At 36.5% G+C, this 21984-nt stretch overlaps 2 protein-coding genes across 2 annotated transcripts in view; one reads left to right on the top strand and one right to left on the bottom strand.

Moving 5' to 3' along the window:
* LOC101743303 (uncharacterized) overlaps window positions 1–14670 on the top strand; it is a 123680-nt gene extending 109010 nt beyond the window's left edge. Inside the window, exons 6-20 of the mRNA XM_062676682.1 lie at window positions 70–204; window positions 302–564; window positions 978–1107; window positions 2037–2183; window positions 2546–2668; window positions 3791–3930; window positions 5258–5368; window positions 6824–6942; window positions 7473–7569; window positions 8211–8274; window positions 9291–9438; window positions 9895–9945; window positions 10633–10717; window positions 11588–11665; window positions 12540–14670. Of these exons, the coding sequence (XP_062532666.1) occupies window positions 70–204; window positions 302–564; window positions 978–1107; window positions 2037–2183; window positions 2546–2668; window positions 3791–3930; window positions 5258–5368; window positions 6824–6942; window positions 7473–7569; window positions 8211–8274; window positions 9291–9438; window positions 9895–9945; window positions 10633–10717; window positions 11588–11665; window positions 12540–12572 (1724 nt within the window). The 3' untranslated portion in view covers window positions 12573–14670. The remainder of the gene's footprint in view (window positions 1–69; window positions 205–301; window positions 565–977; window positions 1108–2036; window positions 2184–2545; window positions 2669–3790; window positions 3931–5257; window positions 5369–6823; window positions 6943–7472; window positions 7570–8210; window positions 8275–9290; window positions 9439–9894; window positions 9946–10632; window positions 10718–11587; window positions 11666–12539) is intronic.
* A 1622-nt stretch (window positions 14671–16292) lies between these two features.
* The window catches only part of LOC101743161 (ankyrin-2), a 78649-nt gene continuing 72957 nt past the window's right edge, over window positions 16293–21984 (bottom strand). Inside the window, exons 52-53 of the mRNA XM_062676454.1 lie at window positions 21673–21778; window positions 16293–21019 (exon numbers count right to left, since the gene is read on the bottom strand). Of these exons, the coding sequence (XP_062532438.1) occupies window positions 20956–21019; window positions 21673–21778 (170 nt within the window). The 3' untranslated portion in view covers window positions 16293–20955. The remainder of the gene's footprint in view (window positions 21020–21672; window positions 21779–21984) is intronic.

The following is a 21984-nucleotide window of genomic DNA, read 5'->3' as shown; positions in this document are numbered from 1 at the left end:
GTAAGTTTAATAGGAAAATAGTTAGAACACCAAACGTGTGATTTCGAATTATGTCTTTTAATATTTCAGGACCAGGTTTTGGAAAAGAATGTCAGCCTGATTGTAAAGCTTCGAGAAACGAAAGATGCCAGAGAATTGATGGACTCATGAAATGTGTGTGCAGACCAGGTTTTGCTAGAATGTTCCCCGATAGACCATGCAAACGTAAGTTGAAAATGCTTAATTTAAAGAAGTTGATTTAAAGAAGTGTATCTTTTCAATTCAGAGATTTTAATTCAATAAAATTTTGTTATAATTGCAGCTACCTATACATACTCTGTGAAATTAGCACTGGCTTCTCAAGGGGAAAGCCGCTTGCAATTCCAAGAAAGCCTCTCTGATAACTCCAGTAAAGAATACCAAGCTCTAGCCGTGGCCACTCATGAAGGCATCAACAGGATGGTGATGCAATCAGATCTTAGGGACGTTTACCATGGTATCCATATTGCCGGCTTCCATCCAGTTGAAATTCAGAACGATACTGGAACTGGGTATCAGGGAGTAATGAACGATTTCTATGTACAGGTAAGTCTATCATCACAAAACGTACTTCAATTCTTCAATTGCTCTTATTGGTCCAAAGGTTACTTCCCTCTAAAGGTTGGTCTAAAGGTCCTTAGGTTTTCAACTAAATGAAATAAAAACGCTTATGTTTTTAACATTAAACTTTGATGGCACTAAATGTGTCAACAAATCAAGACCCACCCGGGGTTCACACATCACAACATGGAGGATGCCGCTACGCACCTTGAGTCTATGCATAGCCTTTCAAGTCAGGACGCAGAACTGCTAACACTTGAAATAAGGACATTATGGGTTCAAACTCACACTGCATGGTGAACAACTAGTAATTCAAATGGACAATTTATTTCTTTATTGTCGCCAACAAGTAATGATAATCCATCAGCTCCATTGTGAAAATTTAATGTTTCTTCCAGCTTTCTGACAATGCTCACGAGAACCGATTGAAGGAAGTTTTAGAGAAATATCTGCGAAATAATAACTACAGTCTCGGAGGGACTGATGTGCACGCTGCTAGCGAATTGTTGGACAAAATGGACGTTAGTGGTAAGAAGAACCGTCGTGTTTACTCCAATTTTAAACGGAAATTCACATATAATTGAACAAAATTGTTGATAGGATAAACTCTCATGCTTACATTCATTTGGTACGTTTGCCATTACTTATTCAAAATTCTCATCCTGCATTCTGTTTATTTTTTATCGCTGTCACAGCTGTAGCGTGCTTTATGTCGGATCGTAAGTGGTTGCCGATATTCATGGACACCACCAAGACCAGATTCTGCTTAGACATTCTACTGTCTATAGTTATGGACTCAGTTTGGATCTACGTAAGCTTCTGTATACGGAGCATTTCGATTATGTCTGTGTTTATACCGTAATATATATCAGTGCTTTGAGGAATTGTTTTAGCAACCACAGCAGATATAAGCCCTGCCTTCATTTACAATGCTTTTCCAGATATCTTTGGTATGAACTTGCCTACAAGGTCTTTCTTGGCATGTTCTTTCTTAAACGACATTTGACGAGACTATTTAGTGGTATGCAACAATTGAACACTGCCAAATGCCACGAGTCAGAGTGACGATTCACCAGTAGATACCATGTACTCTGCTGGTACTATAGCGCTCATGATGAAGAAGAAATTCGTTCGTCATTCTTGTTATAGTCATATTAAGATATTAAATTCTCTACGTAGACTTTTTTTTATTGCTTAGATGGGTGGACGGGCTCACAGCCCACCTGGTGTTAAGTGGTTACTGGAGCCCATAGACATCTACGACGTAAATGCGCCACCCACCTTGAGATATAAGTTCTAAGATCTCAAGTACAACGGGTGCCCCACCCTTCAAACGGAAACGCATTACTGCTTCACAGCAGAAACAGGTAGGGTGATGGTAGCTACCAGCGCGGACTCACAAGAGGTCCTACCACCAGCGGTCGACCACCTAATATGAAATATTGAATCATGGACAGATTTCGACGAGTGTACAAGCGGCCAGTTCCATGACTGCTCAGAGCACGCGCAGTGCTTCAACCTACGAGGGACCTACACTTGTAGCTGCCTAGAAGGGTTCGCAGATCTCAGCGTGAACAATCTGTATCCCGGCCGAATTTGTTCTGGTTAGTGTAATTGCGACAAAAACACAATGATGTTTTTATGTCTATATCTATACTTCTATACTAATATTATAGAGAGGAAAAATTTGTGTGTTTGTTTGTATTGAATAGGCTCCGAAACTATTGAACCGATTTGAAAAATTCTTTCACCGTTTGGAAGCTACACTATTCCCGAGTGATAGGTCATAATATATTTTGAAAAAAAATTATGGGTCCTTACTAAAACTCCAATAACGTAACTCAAGGTGTAAAAAAATTACCTAAAGTCACTGAATGTCGTGTCCCTGAAACTTTATTTATTATTTTTTATTATTTAGTTTCATCATTATCCAGTTAATAAAACCTTCTGTATGTTTGTATCGCAGCGGAGCCGGTGGGATGCGCGCGTTGCAACTATCACGGCACGTGCTACTCCAGAGACGACAAACGCGTGCTCTGCGAATGCTTCCAGTGGTACTCCGGCAGTACTTGTCAGATCAACTTGAAAGGTAGCTTTGACTCCATCGAATGAGCTAGTTCTATAATACATACGTTTTGAAGGGAAACCAGAGATTATTACTACTGGTGGTAGGACCTCTTGTGATTCCGCGCGGGTAAGGGTAGGGCAGCCGTTGCAACTATACTGAGATCTTAGAACTTATGTCTCAAGGTGGGTGGCGCATTTACGTTGTAGATGTCCATGGGCTCCAGTAACCACTTAACACCAGGTGGGCTGTGAACTCGTCCACCTATCTAAGCAATAAATAAAAACTGCCTGAGAATTTGCACCCTGGTTACGGCCTTGGTCGGTACTTGAGGTCGTGATCGTTGTGTAGCCTTGGGGAGGACTAATCTGACACTTCTTTATCGGCTTTAACGGCCGTCTGGTGTGGTGGTAAGTGACATGGTCACTACAAAAGGGGTTCGCGGGTTCGAATCCCGCCAAGGGAAGATATTTGTATGATAAATATAATAAATGTATTTTCCAGGGTTATGGATGTATGTTAAATATATGTTTTTTTGTTTTTTTTTTATTGCTCAGTTGGATGGACGAGCTCACAGCCCACCTTGTGTTAAGTGGTTACTGGAGCCCATAGACATCCACAACATAAATGCGCCACCCACCTTGAGATATAAGTTCTAAGGGCTCAAGTATAGTTACAACGGCTGCCCCACCCTTCAAACCGAAACACATTACTCCTTCATGGCAGAAATAGGCAGGGTGGTGGTACCCACCCGCGCGGACTCACAAGAGGTCCTAACACCAGTAATTACGCAAATTATAATTTTGCGGGTTTCATTTTTATTACACGATGTTATTCCTTCACCGTGGAAATCAATCGTGAACATTTGTTGAGTACGTATTTCATTAGGAAAATTGATATCCGCCTGAGATTCGAACACCGTTGCATTGCTCAACACGATTGCACCGGACGTCTTGTCCGTTAGGCCACTACGACTTTTATTGTATGTATATAATAAAAATGTTACATTTATTTCCGTTATCTGGTACCTGTAACACAAGTTCTTTACGAACTTACCACGGGACCAGTTAACGTGGCGCGATTGTCAGTGGCTTCTTACCCATTAAGCGAATGGAAATGAAGTAAAATGTTTATGTGCGCTTCCAGTGGTCCTTATATCGTTGGTGGTCGCCGGAGCTCTCCTGACGGTGGTACTGGCCGCATGCGCGGTAATAGCTTGTCGCCGCAGCAAGCCACCGCAGCGGTCCATCGTCACATGCATTCAGGGCATGCCTACTCTACATCAGGTTCATAACTCTATTTTTATTGCTGTACAACAGTGGTGGGCAAACAGTTTTAATGGCGGGCCACAAAAATTAAAAAATTCTAGAGGAGGGCCAGAAATATAGAAAAATTGCATTTTGTATTAAAGCTTTTTAATAAACAAAATACTTTTACGCCTTGTTAGGCGTGTGAGACATATGGAATTGTTTTTTTCGCGGCTAGTTTAGCTTCACCGATAGATAGGTGAAAAGAATGTTTTTTTTTTTCCAATAAATAAACTAATACCTGTGACAGACTGCCGAGAGAATTATAACAAATGACAAATTAATTATGAGATAATGAAAGCTCAAAACACCCCGGACGAATTGGAGCTTTCATTAAAAATTCGATAATTTGAATTATAACTTTAAATGTCACATTTTATTTTACGCGCCAAAATGCTGACTAGAATATTCAGGATGGATGGAATCTCGGCGGGCCTGATTAAATACTTTCGCGGCCCGGAATTGGCCCGGGAGCCGTACTTTGCCCATCACTGCTCTACAATCTACATGGTCGAACGATCACTTATCGTTTCGTAGCTACCATATTGTGAGACAGACGATATATATATATCCTAAATATTGTATAACAGCTTCTTCCACTGTCATACGGGAATTGATGTACTACAGCAAAACCAAGCTAAATACTAGTTTAGCGACTTGAAAAGAGTAGGGGCTTCTTCGACTGTATTTTTTATGTGTTGTTACCTCAGATTATTTGGGGAACCGATTTTTATGTACTGAAACCTGGTGTTTCTCAGCTGTTACCTTTTAAATTTTATCAAGATCTTACCAGTAGTTTTTGAGTCATATTTAAATGACGAAGTCCATTTTGTTGGTTCTTAACACAAGATTTAGGTCAGAAGGTGCGCCGGCCGCATTCATTTTGCGATATCTAGACTAGACAGCTCGCCATTTAATACCCGTGTGTTTAGCTCGTTTTTTTTAACTTTTCGATTGCGTAAAAGTTAACTCAAATTTGTATCGAGTAGAACAGCTTCTCATCATTTGCCGCTAGAGGCGCTGTTCCGACTCAATACCGGCCATCTGCGTATTTAGTGCGAGTTTTTATCTTCTCGATCGCGTAAAAGTTAACTCAAATTTGTATGGAGTAAAACAGCTTCTCATCATTTGCCGCTAGAGGCGCTGTTCCGACTCCATACAAATTTCAGTTAACTTTTACGCGATCGAAAAGTTAAAAAACTCGCACTAAACACACAGGTGGCCGGTTTGGCCAATACCAAATTGAAAAGATACCTTTATAAGTACTGCGGGTTCATCTTTAGTTACATTCAGTTGTGCACTCCAGGGAGCAATGCCGAAGCAGCGGAACGACCGGCGAGCTCTTATCAGTGAGCAAGGCGAGCCTCGTGATAACACCAGTATCCAGAACGCCTCCCTGCCTTACATGCCCGCCAAGGTAACTTTGAAGCAATTTGCCCTTACTAGGATATACTGCGTTAATCTCCTCGTTTGTTTGTGTGTAACGTTAGGTATTACTGGTGGTAGGACCTCTTGTGAGTTCGCACGGGTAGGTACCACCACCCCGCCTATTTCTGCCGTGAAGGAGTAATGCGTTTCGGTCTGAAGGGTGGGGCAGCCGTTGTAACTATACTTGAGACCTTAGAACTTATATCTCAAGGTGGGTGGCGCATTTACGTTGTAGATGTCTATGGGCTCCAGTAACCACTTAACATCAGGTGGGCTGTGAGCTCATCCACCCATATAAGCTTTAAAAAAAAAAAAACTTCTCATTTTATCCTGTCAATGCCAAATCCCAAACGTTGTGCAACCATTTCTAAGTCCCCACTCTTATTGATAGGGTTAAATGTGAATATTTTAAACTGCATCCTACTGTCAACAGTCGGTAAAACATTCGAAGCAATAATAGTGTGGCAGTATTTATCGCAGAGCACAAGACGCTTGGCAATTACTTGAATATCGCTAACGACATTTTCTAGGTAGGCTTATAAACGAGTTTCGAATTATACCATTCGGATTATCGGTCTGCCGAGCTATATCACCCGCTCGGCGGAAGACAAAAGGATGAAAGACCCTTTGTTTATATGTCCAAAATAGCAAAATAAGTATTATTACGTTCTGGGGTTCGGGATAAATAAAAAAAATCTACCGAATTACAAGATAACACTGTATTAGCATTTAGAACACTCAACAAACACTTTAAAACTCTCAATTCGCTTCTTCCGCTTCGCTTCTGGTGATCCGTTCGCTGTTTCGCTTCGAATAGTTCTGATTGCTAACTGACTGCGTGCCATCCCTGCAACGCTTTTATAGCCGATACTACATCCCTAGAATTATCAAGAATATTCCACACATTTCGAGTATTGTGTTTCCGCTATCTGACAATAGATGGCGTTGTACTTCCCGAGCGTTCTAGGTGCTACTAGGTCCTTCGATATTCGTTCGATCATTCGACGATAGATGGCGTTACTCTTACCGGCGTAGCAGTATTTTTAGTTATATACTCTATTCCAATTACGAAGTCCCTTTTGACACTCCTTTGAAACGTAACTCTTCACGTTTCGCATAATTTGAAATAATAATCATTTTTTGTTCATGTTCGTAAACATCATTTAAAAAATACACAATCAATCTAAATCATTATACAATTAATTCGCACACACACAATAACATAAGAATAATATCTGTCAAATGGGACTTCGTAATTGGAATAGAGTATAGTCGTTCACGATTGCCGAAAACAACGCCAGCAATTTTATTTACTGGTAGAAAATGGTGATTCAAGATCACACAATTACTCATTACCAATCTATATCTAGCTAAAATCTTCTCTACCCTAAAGTCATTCAACTTATAATTTAAAACTCACTTGAATTATCGAAAATGTGCACAGCGACCCTCGTCTTCGAAGAAGCTGGTGATCTCGGATCCCCCGAGTCACGATCCGCCCCCTCCCCCCGCACCAGCCGTGCTGATACCTCGAGCCAGGTTCCATCCTCATCACGGAGACAGGTAAGAAAACGTCGTCAAAAAAGCTGTGATGAACTATTAAGGTTTTATTTTTTATGTTAATTTGTGAGCAAAAAATACAATTAATTAATCTTTAATGGAGCAAAGGATACAACTATTCCGGGGCTCATAAACAGAGGTGCATATCTATTCTGATAATAATAATTGCGTACTACATATTAATAAAAACCTTTCAGAGGTGAACGATGATCATAGAGAAATAAATATTAAAGAACGGTTTTAGGCTGTATTGCCGAGTCTACACCGGTTAATGTTTCACTCATATTATCGTTATTATTATTTTTTATTGCATAGACGTACTCGTTACCCATAGACATCTACAACATAAATGCTGCCACCCACCTTGAGATATGAGGTTTAAGTCTCAGTTTTTGCAGTACAACGGCTGCCCTACCTTTCAAACCGAAACGCACACTCACATGACTGTTAAAATTTATGAGCGGGTCCGTTTATTTGTACGTGTGCGTGTGTGCCTGAGAGCTATGCTGATAAAAGCAACCCAACATTTCCAGTCGGGAGAATCTAGCCAGAAAGAGGAGTTTGGAGTTGAGCAGCGAGGCTAAGCTGATCAGCTACTTGGAGTCCGGGGCCGCCACTACTCACGACGAGGTGAGTTTTGTTTTTGGATTAAGATAAAATTATTTATATAGGTATTAAGTCCATTGTTACGTGGCAGCGAAACGCATAAGCAACCCTGCTTGAATATCGTCCTCTTGCTAGGGTTAGTGCTATCAAATTCTCTTAGGTTGAGCCTGGAGCTCACCTACCCGTTCGCGCGTAGCTGGAATAATCCCCTAGTCTACCGGCGAAATGGTAGGGGAAAAAATAACATTAATTATGGAAACTTGTTTGGTGTTTGTTTACCTTGGGTTTTAGGGCAGGCAGAAGTCTCTGTCCCTGGCATTGCTGATGTCCATGGGCGCCGGTACCCACTCATCATCAGGTGGGCCGTATGCTCTTATCTGTCTACAAGGGCAATAAAAATATGAAAATTAAAGTCGATGTTTTGTCCTTTTAGTTTCCCAAATAAATAAACAAATCACTAAGGGTGACTAAGTTAGCCATTAAGAAAGCGATTATCATACACTTTTCAACCAATATGGATATTTTGGTCTTACGTCTCAAAGTGGTAGCGTACTTATCTCGCGATGCGGTCACCGCTACCGCTCCAATTTGATGACGTTTCTCCGGCGCATCCAAAGGTCATAAAAACCATGCTACAGGATAAATATATTTCGATACCTTCACAGATGCGAAGGAAGCACAGCTTGGAGTCTTCGTATAGCGCCAACAGGGATAGACCAAACAAAAAGGGTGAGCCATGAAAATGTTCTTAGCAGACCAAAGATAGCGTAATTTGTTTTATTATGTTTACGAGTTCCTAGTTCGAATCGCAAAATACGATTGACCGCGAATAACGATGAACAATCCACTGCTTTAGCTTTAGCTGCAAGCTTATAGACGATCCTTGTGAGTAGGGGGGGGGGAGAGTCCTTTGTTAAATATTCAATCTGAAGTTGGAAGTTGGTATTAATGTAGAATAATAGTTACTGGTGGTAGGACCTCTTGTGAGTCCGCACTGGTAGGTGCCACCACCCTGCCTATTTCCGCCGTGAAGCAGTAATGCGTTTCGGTTTGAAGGGTGGGGCAGCTGTTGTAGCTATACTGAGATTTTGGAACTTATATCTCAAAGTGGGTGGCGGCATTTACGTTGTAGATGTCTATGGGCTCCGGTAACCAATTAACACCAGGTGGGCCGGTGAGCTCGTCCACCCACCTAAGCAATACAAAAAGAAAATAAAAAAAAGTGAAATCGCTGCGTATCTAGTTATCGCTGGTGTCATCATGTGCGACCCCACATCCAAATTGACTAGTTCAAATATATCTAAATTTTATTGATAACACTAAAATTCGTCAATAGTTGCGAAAAAAACATTTTTTAGCCAGATTTTTATTACTTGTTGTTACTTAATGCGTATATTTTTAGTTTTTAATGTGTGTGGCGGGTAGCCATCATACAACGCAAGATAATTGACAGATGCCTGTATCTCGCTTACGATATTTTCAAGATAAAGCGCATATATACAAGTTCCGAACAACAACATTCGGGCCGTCGGTCTACCGAGCAATATCACCCGCTCGGTGGAAGATCTTCCCTTTGTCGTATATTCCTACAACTGGTGACCCCGACGTGATTGTGTATAATTATAATATAATATATAATTGTTATTGTGTATAATAAATAAATAAATAGATAAAAAATTAATAATTAATAATTTGTAATATATTGCTAATTCACTTAAATAATGCGCTGTCATCACATTTCCCAGGAGCTTTAGTATCGGCCGGCTTTAAAGTATCCACCACGATCCGACCTGATGAGAATATGAAGGATGACAGAGACGATATGTCTTCGGTGAACAAAGCAGAGTTGGAAGCGGATTTAGCAAGATTCGACTCTTTAAGGAAGGCCTACAGGTAAAAATCTGTCAAGATTCCCCTAACATAATTCAATAAAAGAAAATAGGTATATTTACTTATTGGTTATGTAGCTATTTTGTGTAACTAAATTAAAATTTCAACTTAATCTAACCAGAGTTTTCGAAAATATTAAACACATTGTACCATTTATTCTTCGAACCTTTTATCTGAAAAGCTTAACACATTTTTTTATCGCTTAGATGGATGGACGAGCTTACTGTTCACCTGGTGTTAAGTGGTTACCGGAACTTATAGACATCTACAATGAAATGTCGCACCTTGGGACAAGAGTACAACGTCTGCCACCCTTCAAACTGAAACGCATTACTGCTTCACGGCAGAAATAGGCGGGGTGGTGGTACCTCCCCGTGCGGACTCACAAGAGGTCCTACCACCAGTAAAAAGTATATAGTAGTAATAGTAGTAATTGATGAACAATTATATTGATTGCAGCCAAGACGACATGTCCGAATGGACGGACGCTGAAAGAAGACTCGGAGAACTGTAAGTGATACAAAGATGCGAAATAGATATACAAACGACAAATTCATAGAATCTTCTGATGAAGTAAGGTGCAGTTTATACTAGCAAGCGACTATGATATCGTCAATATACAAATAGTATTTTCTGGGCTCTCGATTTGTCATAGTTTAACTGGCTTGTGGCACCACATTAGGTTTCTCGTATCAAAAGTGAACACAGACATTCGGAACAAAGAGGCCTTCATTTAGTATTCGTTAAAACGACATTTTTTTTCCGCCTAACCCCGTCTGTCTAGCTTTGATAAAGAGCCGTGGAAAGGACAATATGGCTTCGAATTGTTAATGAAATTATTGCGGCGAATCTTAGTATGAATATCCAATATACATTGGATATCGTTTGTAAACAGGATTCTTTGAATTTTCATCAGAATCCGAGAATGAGGACATTAGAATAATAATCTTGGAACAACTCACATCCGGCCTTCTGCACCAAATTAAGGATTCCTTATTTTATGGGCACTAGAGACTGACAAACACACTTATATACGTTTAAATACATAAATAATAAACACCCAGACATAGACCGAAAACAATCTGTTCACCACACTATTATTGCTCGATGTGGGAATCGAACCCGCGACCCTCGCCGCAATAGTCAGGGCCGCTAACCGCACCACTGAGTCAGCCAAATCCTTCATTAATTTCACAGGACATTATCGGAAGCTCGTTCAGTGGGCGGGACCTTGCCGGCCAGTACTGGAAGAGCTGCTTCTTCAACAAGACTGACCCATCAGGTACAAATAAAAAAATAAAGATTAAGATATAATAATAAAAGTCTTGGTTCCCCGTGCTTCGAATTATTTACATAATATGTATTGTGATATATTTATTTAAATAATATTTAGTGTTTTTCTGTAACTATATCTTAATGCGACTCTAAATTCTCAGATACATAATTACGAGTTCTTTCTAGGCTTATTTAGTTGTCAGCGTGGTAAAGAAAGCGATCATTCAATGTCTTTTTGAAGCCGAAAGGACAACTGTTTTGATTCGTCACTAAATAGATTCCCAAGGATAAAACAAATAATTTGAATACCATAAGGAAGTTCGATAAAAGTTGAACATAAAAAGTTTGTTTATAATTTTTCTGCTATAATGCTATTCAATGGACTCTAACTCCGATTTTTAGTTTTAATTAGTTCGTGATATTTAAATTGTGTTCATCGTAAAGTAAAATATGACCCATAGAAAATTCATTAATGGTCCACCAACTACCGAAGAGGGGAAAATATAACGTTGAACCCAGAAATGGGGTCACTGGGCATCTTACCGAACACCATTTAGACATTTTTAAAGGTTGATATAGATTAATTTATTGATACAAGCGTGAGAACTAATGATACGATGCAACGCATGTGCTAAAATATGCACCGGACTCCTAAACGCTGACGTCATTGTACAAAATAATGCACTTTTATAGCGTATTAAAAGCTTATCACCTTTTTTTTTCTTAACCACTATTAGTTTCATTGATCGGTTATATTGGCGAGTTTTTATGACGCAATATTCGACAATACACGGATGTAGAAAACCCTGCTATTAAAATAAACCACGAGCACTTTCTATTAAGTTTGCACTACATAGCCTCAATTTCCTTCACCCAGGAAGCTAACACGATGGCCGAGAGAGACCTTGGATCCACATTCCTTCTGCCGCATGTACACCTATACAAACCAGATCTTGTATGTATCACCCACGCACATGTACTGTAATATTTATATTTTAACTTCCTTTTGCCTATCTTCTGACAGTAACCTAAGGGCCATTTTAGCACCCGGATAGGTAGGTGAGCTCACGGGCTCAACCTGAGAAAATTTGCTAACGCTAGCCCTAACGCACTAGCAAGAGCAGTGCTTTACAGAATCTACCTCCAAATCGGAAACGCGACCCACTTATAATATCCGGCGAGAAACTCAATGGGCTGTGTCTATGGGTATTTTAATCGGTACTCGGACATAGACTGAGCCGCGTTTGTAGGTATCACCAATCTGCCTATTTCTTTCGGAAGGTGGTCATTCCGATTTGGAGGGTACACTTTCTTATCTTACTGAGAGGTTAGCTAGATCTAGTCTCTCTGGCTTGATGTATTCACACTGCAGTATTTATGGAATCCGGTAACCGTTAATGGCAGATGGGTCTTGACCTTCTCTGCCTTACAAAACAAAAGCGCATCACCGATATTAGCACACGAAGGATGTGTCACAGGTTTCCGCTTTATAAGATATTTGCGCTGATTTTGATAAATCGACTTATATAATACATTGTTTTTAGAATGTAAATATAGATTGAACTTTCAATATTTATTTTCCGTCGGATTGTGAATATGTGTTGAGTACTTAACGGTAGGCAGCGGCTTGGCTCTGCCCTTGGCATTGCTGATGTCCATGGACGACGGTAACCACTCAACATTAGGGGGGCCGTATGCTCTTCTGACTACAGGAGCAATAAAAAAAAATTCATGATTTTAAATTTTCCAAGAAAATCCTGATCTATGTTTTTACAGCGTTGCTTATTTTATTATGAAGTTCCATTGCTCTAATTGGCCTTTGGTTTCAGACAAGCGACGTATCGGAGTTCGATTCCTTGTAAAGAGTGGAATCAAGAAAACCTGCTAGTATTATTTAAAAATTATATTCAGTACGGTCTAAACCACCAAAGTAAAGACTTTATTTATTCAATTAATTTATTCAATTCTATTTAATTTATTTTTAATTTTAAGTTCAATTTTAGAAAAAAAACACGTACTGTATAAGCGGTGGACTGAATTTGATGTCGCCGTACCTACATCTGGCTCACTCTCAATATAAAAAAAATATTTTACTGAAATCATATCCGAATAAAGTCATGATTTCAAAGCTCGGTATTCATAATTGAAGTACGTATTATATTTGAGCTGGGAAATTAATTCAAAATATCTTGAGATACGTTCTCGAAGTTTCTAGCAAGTCAGAAAGACACCAATTCAAATGTCTAAAAGTATTATTGTTCTAAAGCAGAAATATATGCAGCCTATGTGAATTGTCATCAGGCCCTTTCTGTCAAATGACGAAAAATAACGAACCGTTTTCCGTTTAAGTTATAAAAAATATATTTTTCTAAGTTTAGTTTGTTGAAAGAAAATTGATGTTGTTAGTGAGTTACGCTCATCTTTTATAAATTTTATTTAAATTGAGTCTTTTGTTGTAATATTTCTATGTGCAATTACACAAGCCACAAAATCTAACTACGTAGAATATTGCAACAAAAAAAAAATTATAGGCCATTGTCTTTTTCATGGTGTTTCCAGTTCTACATTTTATAAATCTTGAATCAATTTTGGAAGAAATCGACTTTAAATATTATATATTTTTTATTACGATCGCCGGATACGGGCAAAAATAATACGAAAAAAAAAACTTTAAATGAGTCGACTATTATCAAAGCCGGCAATATGACTTTTGGACAATTATTTGTAAATCAGAAAAACGAATTATTGACTTTGTATTCCATTGGCAGTCACAAAACTCTTCTGAACGACATCTTAGATAGGTTTCGAACCGTATTCTTTGAAGGAGACGATTATATTCAAATCAATCTGTATTGACATATCAATAACATTTTTTTGTCAAAATGCACAGATTGCCACCTTTGATAATAGACGACTCAAATATCGCATCGCATATTTCAACGTTCTCAATGTAGATTTTGGCAAGAATCGATTCACGAAATGCCATAGTAACTTTAAGAAAAACATAATTTTTTTTTTGTAATTTGTTTATGAAAATGATTTGAATAAGAAATCTTTATTATAAGTCCGAAATCGATATGGAAAAGGTTTACCGGTTAACCGGATTTCTTGTTTGAACAATTTTCATTGTTTTGATTTTTGTAGTTTAATTTTTTTATTGTTCTAAATTAAAAGCTCTTGTTTTTGTTTGTACGTCAAAATTTTAACTTGCGACTTTAAGTGTATTTAATGGGATTCCAAAAAAATGGTCTACCAGACGAAAGATGATGCAGTTTTTTCTCTGTCTTTTCCTCTATCTGCTGGTCCTAAGTCTACGGCAACATAAAGAAATCCCTGTTAATATTAAAAATATAGCTGTAATGATACATTTTGACACAGTACACTAATTTTCTATTAACGGTCAAGGAACATTTATTAACAGATGAACGTGGAAGAAATTCGTGTTTTTTTAATCTGTTAGCTTTTATTACCGAATTCATCTATACAAACAAATAAAATTGGAGTGTCTGTTTGTAATAATAAAATTACCACTTTTTACTAAATGCGTAAGTATGTATACCACATTACATATACCATATTTTTTTGTCTGCCTGTTTGTTCCGGCTAATATCTGGAACGGCTGGACCGATTTTGACGAGACTTTCACTGGTAGGTAGCTGATGATATAAGGAGTAACTTAAGACTACTCTGCTTCTGATTCGTTATAGTTCTAATAGAATAATAAATAGTTGCAAGTTAAAATTTTGCGGAAACGTGATTTGGATGATCTAGTAAAAATGTTAATATACGTACAAAATCGGTACAAAAAAATAATGATTTACATACGTATGTAGATAAAATAACAAAAAAAAAATGATTTACATATGTATATCATTACATATGTACACAATGATATACATTGTATATTTGTTTTAGTTAATAAGTATTGCTTTTTGTGAATAAATTTTATATTAAAGATTACGTACAATTTTTATTTTATTTTAATTTATGCCTTGTTTTTCCAAACGTCTGCACGGAAGTGTTACAGTTATAAGTTTCAAGAAATTAAAAAAGAAGAAGAAATTAAAGAAGAAGAGAAATAAATTAAGAGACTTAGACGATTTTCATTTTAAGAAAAAACTAAAAGATAATCTTATTAGTGGAAATTATTATCACATAAATGATTTTCTTAGGGATGGCATTGAAAATAAATATAATTTTTAATTATTACTTGAAATTTGGATGAATGAATGGTAAATTATATAATATTATAATATCTTGCACTGCACAAAATTTCGCACGTCAAATGATGACAAAGCATACACGCTGCTTTTAACTTATGTAATAACTCATTTTCACTATGCTTGGCGAATAAATGATTTCTTTCTTTCTTTCGTTCAATAAACACACGCTAGGGTTGGTTGAATTGTCGTATTTATTTTTGCAGGAAATGAGAAACTTCCATTTTTAGTGTGAGGTAGACGTTTCACAATATATATCAGTATTCGACTTGACGCCTCAAAGTGGGTGACGAATTTCAATATGTGTCTATTCAACATCTAATCTATCTATATATGTATATAAAAATGAATTGCTGTTCGTTGTCTCGCTAAATCTCGAGAACGGCTGGACCGATTTGGCTAATTTTGGTCTTGAATGATTTATGGAAGTCCAGGAAAGGTTTAGAGGTAGATAAATATGAAAATGCTCGGAATTAAATAAAAATAACAGTTTTGTTTTTCCTTTGATGTGTCCCCAGTCGGACGGATTCCTTTTGTTTGTTTTAAGTTTATTTTATACAATTTTTTTTTATTGCTTAGATGAGTGGACGAGCTCACAGCCCACCTGGTGTTAAGTGGTTACTGGAGCCCATAGACATCTACAACGTAAATGCGCCACCCACCTTGAGATATAAGTTCTAAGGTCTCAATTATAGTTACAACGGCTGCCCCACCCTTCAAACCGAAACGCATTACTGCTTCACGGCAGAAATAGGCAGGGTGGTGGTACCTACCCGTGTGGACTCACAAGAGGTCCTACCACCAGTAATTACGCAAATTATAATTTTGCAGGTTTCATTTTTATTACACGATGTTATTCCTTCATTGTGGAAATCAATCGTGAACATTTGTTGAGTACGTATTTCATTACAAAAATTGGTACCCGCCAGCGGGATTCGAACACCGGTGCATCGCTAAACACGATGTACCGGACGTCTTATCCGTGAGGCCACGACGACTTCAAAAGTTTAGGTCTTTTATTTATCGATTGAGGCACTACGAAGTCTGCCGGGTCAACTAGTCGTATATAAAATAAAACTGAAAGTTCTTTGTAAAATAAAAATCAGGCCGTCAGCGCAAAACTGGCCTAAGCATACCGAAGTTAGTATGGAGATAATGAGGTTTGAATTTACTCTTACACTGCTTCGTAGGCAAAAACAATACGCCCAAAAATAATGTTTACAAACACATATGTTATCTATGGGTGAAATTAGGGATAGGCTGCTTCGCATCAACATTAATCATTTTTTAAATAAAATGCAATACTTAAAAGCACGACGACCTCAAATAACACGGAAGGTGGTTGTAAATGAATACAAAACAAATGAGATAGCGTTTTATTTAATATACCAATAATAATATTAAAATTTTATTCGATAGAATATCAGCATATATTACAAATATAACGGTAAATAATCGCAACTAAATTCAACACAGTGCTTCTGAAAACGTAGCTTTCATAGCTTTCAAAGCTTCGAACAGCGAGAATGTCTGAAATAACTTATACAGAGCCCACGAATTTTGATACGGGTCGGAGATGACGGTACAGCCTTAAACTAGAATATTACAGCCTTAAATTAGAAATTAGAAAATAATTAAATTAGAAAATATCCTAAAATTAGAACCCATATGAAAAGTCAGTTACCCGTTTCTTATTCATATGCAATTACGTTGATAATTATTTTCCAACAAATAGTTCCCAATGAACAAATTCAGCATACTTATACTAATGGGATCAATAATATATTCCTTTTTCTGAATGGCTGCGATTATCGGAACGATTTTGCGACTTTGAACTTGAGTATGCTTGAATCGATTTAAAGCCATATCGTCATCCACACCCTGTATATACGGAAATTTGTTACAGAACTCGATCCACATAAGTCAACTCCTCTATAGAGATTTTAGTAATAGTCGAATCAGTTTATGCGCTACAGGGAAATAAGTATTTTACTAAAAAGACGCAGGTATTTGCTTTGCTTGGCATGAAATTTTGATACTAAGGTTCCCTAATATATTTTTATAATCCCTCCTTTTTTGGTTTCGAAAACACTTCAAAATTAAGTACATAACTATATATCGAGGGGTGAAAAGTTATTTAGTTTAAGCGACATTACGCTTAATAAGCGACATTTATCTTTGTACTTAAAGGTGAGTTTTATTTGATACTAGCTGAGTGCCGCGATGCTACCCGCGGCTATTGTCGTACCGCGGATGAAGTCGCGGGGCGAAGCTAGTCTAAAAAAAGTAGCCTAAGTTACTCCTTATACCATCAGCTACCTATCAGTGAAAGTACCGTCAAAATCGGTCCAGCCGTTCCAGAGATTAGCCGGAACAAAGAGACAGACGGACAGACAAAAATTGTAAAAAATGTTATTTTGGTGTATATCCTGTATATATATTCATATGCATGTAGTAAAAAGCGGTTATTTCAATATTACAAACAGGCACACCAATTTTATTTATATGTATAGATTAGCATCAACAGTTTGATGTTTTTAATTGAACTTCAATCAGGCTTACTCCATTCAAATAGCTAAACATTTTGTTTTGTTTTGATATTTATTCCCAATTTTAAAGTTTGAATGGCTCTCCTGTGAATTTTCAAAGATGTCGCTAATAATAACCAAATAGTCTTTCACCCCTCGATGAGTCAATATGCGAAAAATCTTTTGGTATTATATCAGCATATCCTTGATATTATCATGGATCGGATCCTTGGCGCAAAAAACAATCAAATAGCGATTCAAACCTCAATATAATAAATACCATTGTAACTATCAGCAATAAGACCCATTTGAATTTTCGCTACGGATAACGGTTCAACAAAATACAAGGAACAGTTTCCAAGTAAAACTGAAATAAAACGTAAATTTTTTTAGGAGAACTTACAGGAAAACATGGACCCAACAAAATAAACAAAATATAGTATCAACAACTTCAAAAAAGGGTCCTTGAAACCTTATAAGCCCTTCGTTTAGATACCATTTGTTAAATTAAGGACAGAAGCAAGAGACATGAAGCTAAAACGAATCTCCTTCTCAAAGTTTGTTTTTTTAACATCTTTGAAGCACACGTACTCAATAAATTAACTATTTATTTATAAATATAATTTTACATTTAAGCGAAACGTATCTAACATTATTCGTGGGAATCGTCGCCATCACGAGTTCTGAATTCTCTATCAGGTAATACTTTTACGCCATATGAGTCGACTATTATCAAAGCCGGCAATCTGACTTTTGGACAATGATTGGTAAATCAGAAAAACGAATTATTGACTTTGTATTCCATTGGCAGTCACAAAACTCTTCGGAACGACATCTTAGATAAATAACAGGTTAACTATTAACCTTTATTTAATGCAGGTTTTGAACCGTATTCTTTGAAGGAGACGATTATATTCAAATCAATCTGTATTGACATATCAATAATTTTTTTTTGTCCAAATGCACAGATTGCCACCTTTAATAATAGACGACTCATATATCAAATTAATTTTCGATTCAATTTCTTATTTAGCAGATAATGATTTAGAAACATTATTCTTCTCCTGACGAAATATATATTAATTTAACCACGAGGACTCGTGATAACGACCGCAGCTGATATGAAATACATAGCTTCATCAGCTAACGCACATTATTTAGCTAAGCATGACAATTTTACAATTCTACAATCCAATTTAAAACAATTACGATTTCATTTGGACAATAATAATTTATTTATAATTTTATATTAAATATTTAAATTAAATTACTATTTATTTTTTTGTCGTACTGTTAACATTTAAATTTATCCTATTTTCCCGCTGTTTGTAAAATTGCTGTAACATGTCATAGTGTGTTATAAGAGATTGCTGTACATGCCTGTAACTGGCTTACATACCGATACTTAATTTTATAGATGTTAATTTTGAGATTGAATGTTTTGTGTGTATTGCTGTTGGTGTGTCTAAATAAATAAATAAATAATAATATCCTATTATTTATTCAACTAATTTCGTAAGCTAGTGTATCTCCTAGACTACATCTAGCTATTGCTATGGCTATATGTATGTATACAAGGTAAAGAGATCTTTCACCGAATGTGTGAAATTGCTTAGTAGACCGATGGCCCAAATTTTATTGTTCGGAACTTGTTTAAATATAAATTTATCTTGAAAATGTCGTTAGCGAGATTCAGACATAATAATATATGAAATATCTTTTGTTCTGTGATGAATACCGCCACATAGGTATGAAATTTGATCATATATAAGAATGATTGGTGCGGAACATATTGCGGTAATGGACTGTGCCAAATACCAGTAACTGAAGTGGTAATAGAAATTAATTAAAGGGACTGCTTTTTCTAATCAGATGTGATAAATATGGATGCTATATATGTATCTAAGTTCAAGTAAATCAAACTTTAAATTATTTCATCTTACTAAATACCGTTTATTCATTGCTATATTTTAGTATAGTATATTTCTAATTTTACTATAGTTAAGATTAAAATGGCCCTAAAATCAAATCGCAATTGTTTCAATAGCCTTCAAATCTAGAACATTAATAACTCTACTATTATCATTAATTCCATCAGTCTCATCCCGCTTCTAAATATTCATATTCGAGGGTATTTTCCGTTCTTTACAAAACCTACAAAACCTACAAGGAGCCAAGTACCGTCTTGGATTAAGTCCGTCGACCTCATGCCTATCTAAAATCCCTTAAGAAATTAGCCAAGAAATGCTTAGCTAATCGAAGCTATCCTATCTTTTCGACGTAACTTAACATACCTTTTTATGTCATTTCCAAACATCAATTCTTTTAATTCCCTTATTTTATATGAGCCTTGCCGTCAGCGAATTTTAAATATGATATTAAATTGATAATTCTATAAAAATATTTCGATCCCAAAAAAGATCTTGAATGAAAAAAAACGACTGTTAAATAAAAGCGCCTATTGAACTTGGAAGAAAATATATAATAATAATTGAAGATAATTGAAAAATATTTTGAACTAAGAAATGAATCGGAGAATTCGTTTGCTCGTCCTAGATGTGATGATTAATGTATGTAATAGCAAATCCTTGGAACTATCAATTCGTTCAGTGGCTAACTATAATCCTTGGAATGTAAGTCAATCAAGTACAATATATGCTGCTTCTTTGAAATTCCCAAATGAAAATCGAATGATAAGTGATTTCTAATTTTAATGTATTTGGATATAATTGTACATCCTTTCGTAAGTTTTATTAATATTGCACTATGTTCGATTTTATTGCACCGGTGCTCTTAGATATCAACAACCGCCCACTTTGAGACATGAGGTCGAAGGTACTATTGTATCGCGGTGGTCGATCATTGAGTTCTTCGCCAGATCTTCTCAGTGGATCGCGATTCCGATCCGGTGGTAGATTATGCGAAGCGCTGCTCTTGTTAGGGCTAGTGTTATCAAATTCTCTCAGGTTGATCCCGTGAGCTCACCTACCCATCCGGGCGAAGTTGGAATAGCCTCTTAGGCTACCAGAAAATAGGTAGGGAAGAAAAATTGCGGGTGTCCCTTATCTTCAAACTGAATCGGCTCACGGCAGAAATAGGCAGATTAGCATTCTCATGTACGATATTTCAAAAATACAACGTACCGTTTTTCTTGAAAATTCGCAATAACAACGAAAGATAAGCGTAATTTAAATCTATATATTTGGAAATTTTGTACCCGCTTCAAGATTATAAAAATTACCAATAAAAATTATCGAGTCTGAATACTGTATTGATATTAACAATTTCTTTATTACTTAGGCTCGCAATTTGAAATTAACAGAACGTTTGCTATATTCTAACTAATCGAATTGTTTGAACCATCGTTTAACTACAGGACGTATTTGTTTATTTAACCTTTCCGAGATGTTATTAGCAATAGGTGCACTTTTTGCTAAAGCAGCTTCAGCAGCGATTTTTGTTTTACGAAAACAATCTTAACGTAAACTATTTAGAGCTTAGGATTTCTTTGCAGCTTCCTCTAGACTTGTGTGCGGTGCCTTGGCTATCATCGTTAGGGATCTGAAAGTAATGTAGACAACAATTTAAATCTCTAAGCGCTGTCTCATTTCAAATGGTCAATGTTATTTAAATTTAAAAATGTTCATACTTCAAATTTAAATTTCCAAAAACTTCCTTTCTTTTATGTGGAGCATGCTAAATATGGATAATGTGATTAACATTTGATGATACGTTATAGCAACCAATAACACGGTAAAATTAAAAACGAAAGAAACAAAAACAATAAGTTTAGATTGTTAGGAAGCCATTTGATTTGCGACGATACAGCGGTGTAAAGTAAGCAAATTAAATCTGATAAAAAGCAATGTAATTTAAAAATTTTGTACCTATTTGTTGAGGCTATCTTGGGAGTGACTTAAACAATAGCAGCTGCAATGACAATATATTATATTTATTTAGTTTTAGAGGTACATATTATAATAGCTTCGTTTAAGAAATTAAAACATGATAAACTACTAGATGAGAACAAAGATTGGAACATGTATAAATAAAAGCAGTGCGCGTAGGAGAGTGTGTGTTTTTAAAACTCATTTAAATATTCGACAAATTTAGTGTTAGATTGGATTTAAAAAAAATTAAATTCGTAAATAATTTTCTTAGTAAAAGCAAAATAATATTACGTTAAAAAGAATATGTGTCTGATTCGTTTTTACCTTCTTTGTGTAGGTACAGGTGGTGATGATTGAGGAACAGGTTGCAATGATGCTGGACAGCTTTCGGACAATGGTTGCTGAGGCTCTGCCTCTTCACGTCCCCCACCTACAACCAGCAGTCAGGGTTGATTTGGGAAATTAAGGTGCATCAGAAAATGTATTGACCGATATATTTCTTCCTATTTACTTCCATGAAAAATACCCAAATATGTGTGCTGCTTTCTATGCTATATTGCATAAAAATATAATATGGATAAATATACAGTAAAATAGAAAAAGATGGATAGACGATATAAAAGCGATAGCAGGAAG

The sequence above is a fragment of the Bombyx mori genome, chromosome 27 (genome assembly GCF_030269925.1).
Source record: "Bombyx mori chromosome 27, ASM3026992v2".
In the NCBI taxonomy this organism is placed as follows: Eukaryota; Metazoa; Arthropoda; class Insecta; order Lepidoptera; family Bombycidae; genus Bombyx; species Bombyx mori.
This window is presented reverse-complemented; position numbering and strand designations above follow the sequence as displayed.